Source organism: Eimeria tenella, genomic scaffold (genome assembly GCF_000499545.2).
Source record: "Eimeria tenella Houghton genomic scaffold, Eth_scaff3459, whole genome shotgun sequence".
Lineage (NCBI taxonomy): Eukaryota > Apicomplexa > Conoidasida > Eucoccidiorida > Eimeriidae > Eimeria > Eimeria tenella.
Window position 1 is genome coordinate 1 of NW_013543220.1, and position 861 is coordinate 861.

General features: G+C 65.2%; 1 protein-coding gene across 1 annotated transcript; it reads right to left on the reverse strand.

The window, feature by feature from the left end:
• Positions 1 to 52: 52 nt before the first annotated feature.
• ETH_00040615 (uncharacterized protein) lies at positions 53 to 813 on the reverse strand (the record flags this gene model as incomplete). The annotated part of the gene is made up of 1 exon (XM_013376436.1): positions 53 to 813. A coding segment is annotated over one exon (761 nt), but the record flags the coding sequence as incomplete, so codon positions are not given.
• Positions 814 to 861: the final 48 nt, after the last annotated feature.

The window sequence follows — 861 nt, forward strand, 5'->3', positions numbered from 1 at the left end:
CAGCAGCAGCACCGCCTGCAGCACCTGCTGCAGCAGCAACTTCACTGCTGCTTCACTCAACCCAGACCCCCTGTGGGGCGGCAGCAAAGCTGCCAGCTTCTTTGCTGGAGGCAGCAGCCACTCCCGGAAGATGTACAGACACTCCGAGTCTTGGTAGACTGCATGCAGCTGCAGCAGCAGCGGGGAGTTCAGCAGCACGGGGGGGCCCGCAGCAGCAGCCGGGACTCCGGCCCGCCTGTGCTGCTCCCCTGCTGCTGCTGCTGCTGCTGCTGCTGGGCGGACGTAGCTGAACTCTAAGAGGGCCTCCACGTAGGCGAACGGGTCCGTCAGTTCGCTCTTTAAGATAGTCTCCAGCGCGTACATCTCGCTGCTGCTGCAGCCACGCGCAGCAGCAGCAGCAGCAGCAGCAGCAGCAGCAGCAGCGGGGCGACGGAGAGCCACGAGGTGGAGGCTTTGCCGGCCATCTGCTTTTAAAGTCTTCAGAGGAAGCAAAACAGCAGAAAGTTCTTCTAAAGAAGAAGGAAACTGCCCCTGGGCGCGGCCCCACACCAGCCCAGCCAGCAGCAGCCTGCTGGGGTCTTGCTGCAGCAGCAGCAGCAAAGCAGCAAGCCGCTGCAGCGACGCCCCGCCCTGCTGCTGCAGGGCAGCAGCGGCGCCCAGGGCTACAACGCCGGGAGACGCGCTTGCGTTGCCCCTGCCTTGCTGCTGCTGCTGCTGCTGCTGCTGCTGCTCTTTCTGCTGCAGCTCTTCGTGGTCGCCCTGCTGCTGCTCCTCGTCTTGCCCCTGCTGCTGCTTCTCTGCCCCGGACTGGCCCTGCGGCGGCTCCCCTGGAAGGCGCTGGTTCTGCTGCAGGGGCTGCTG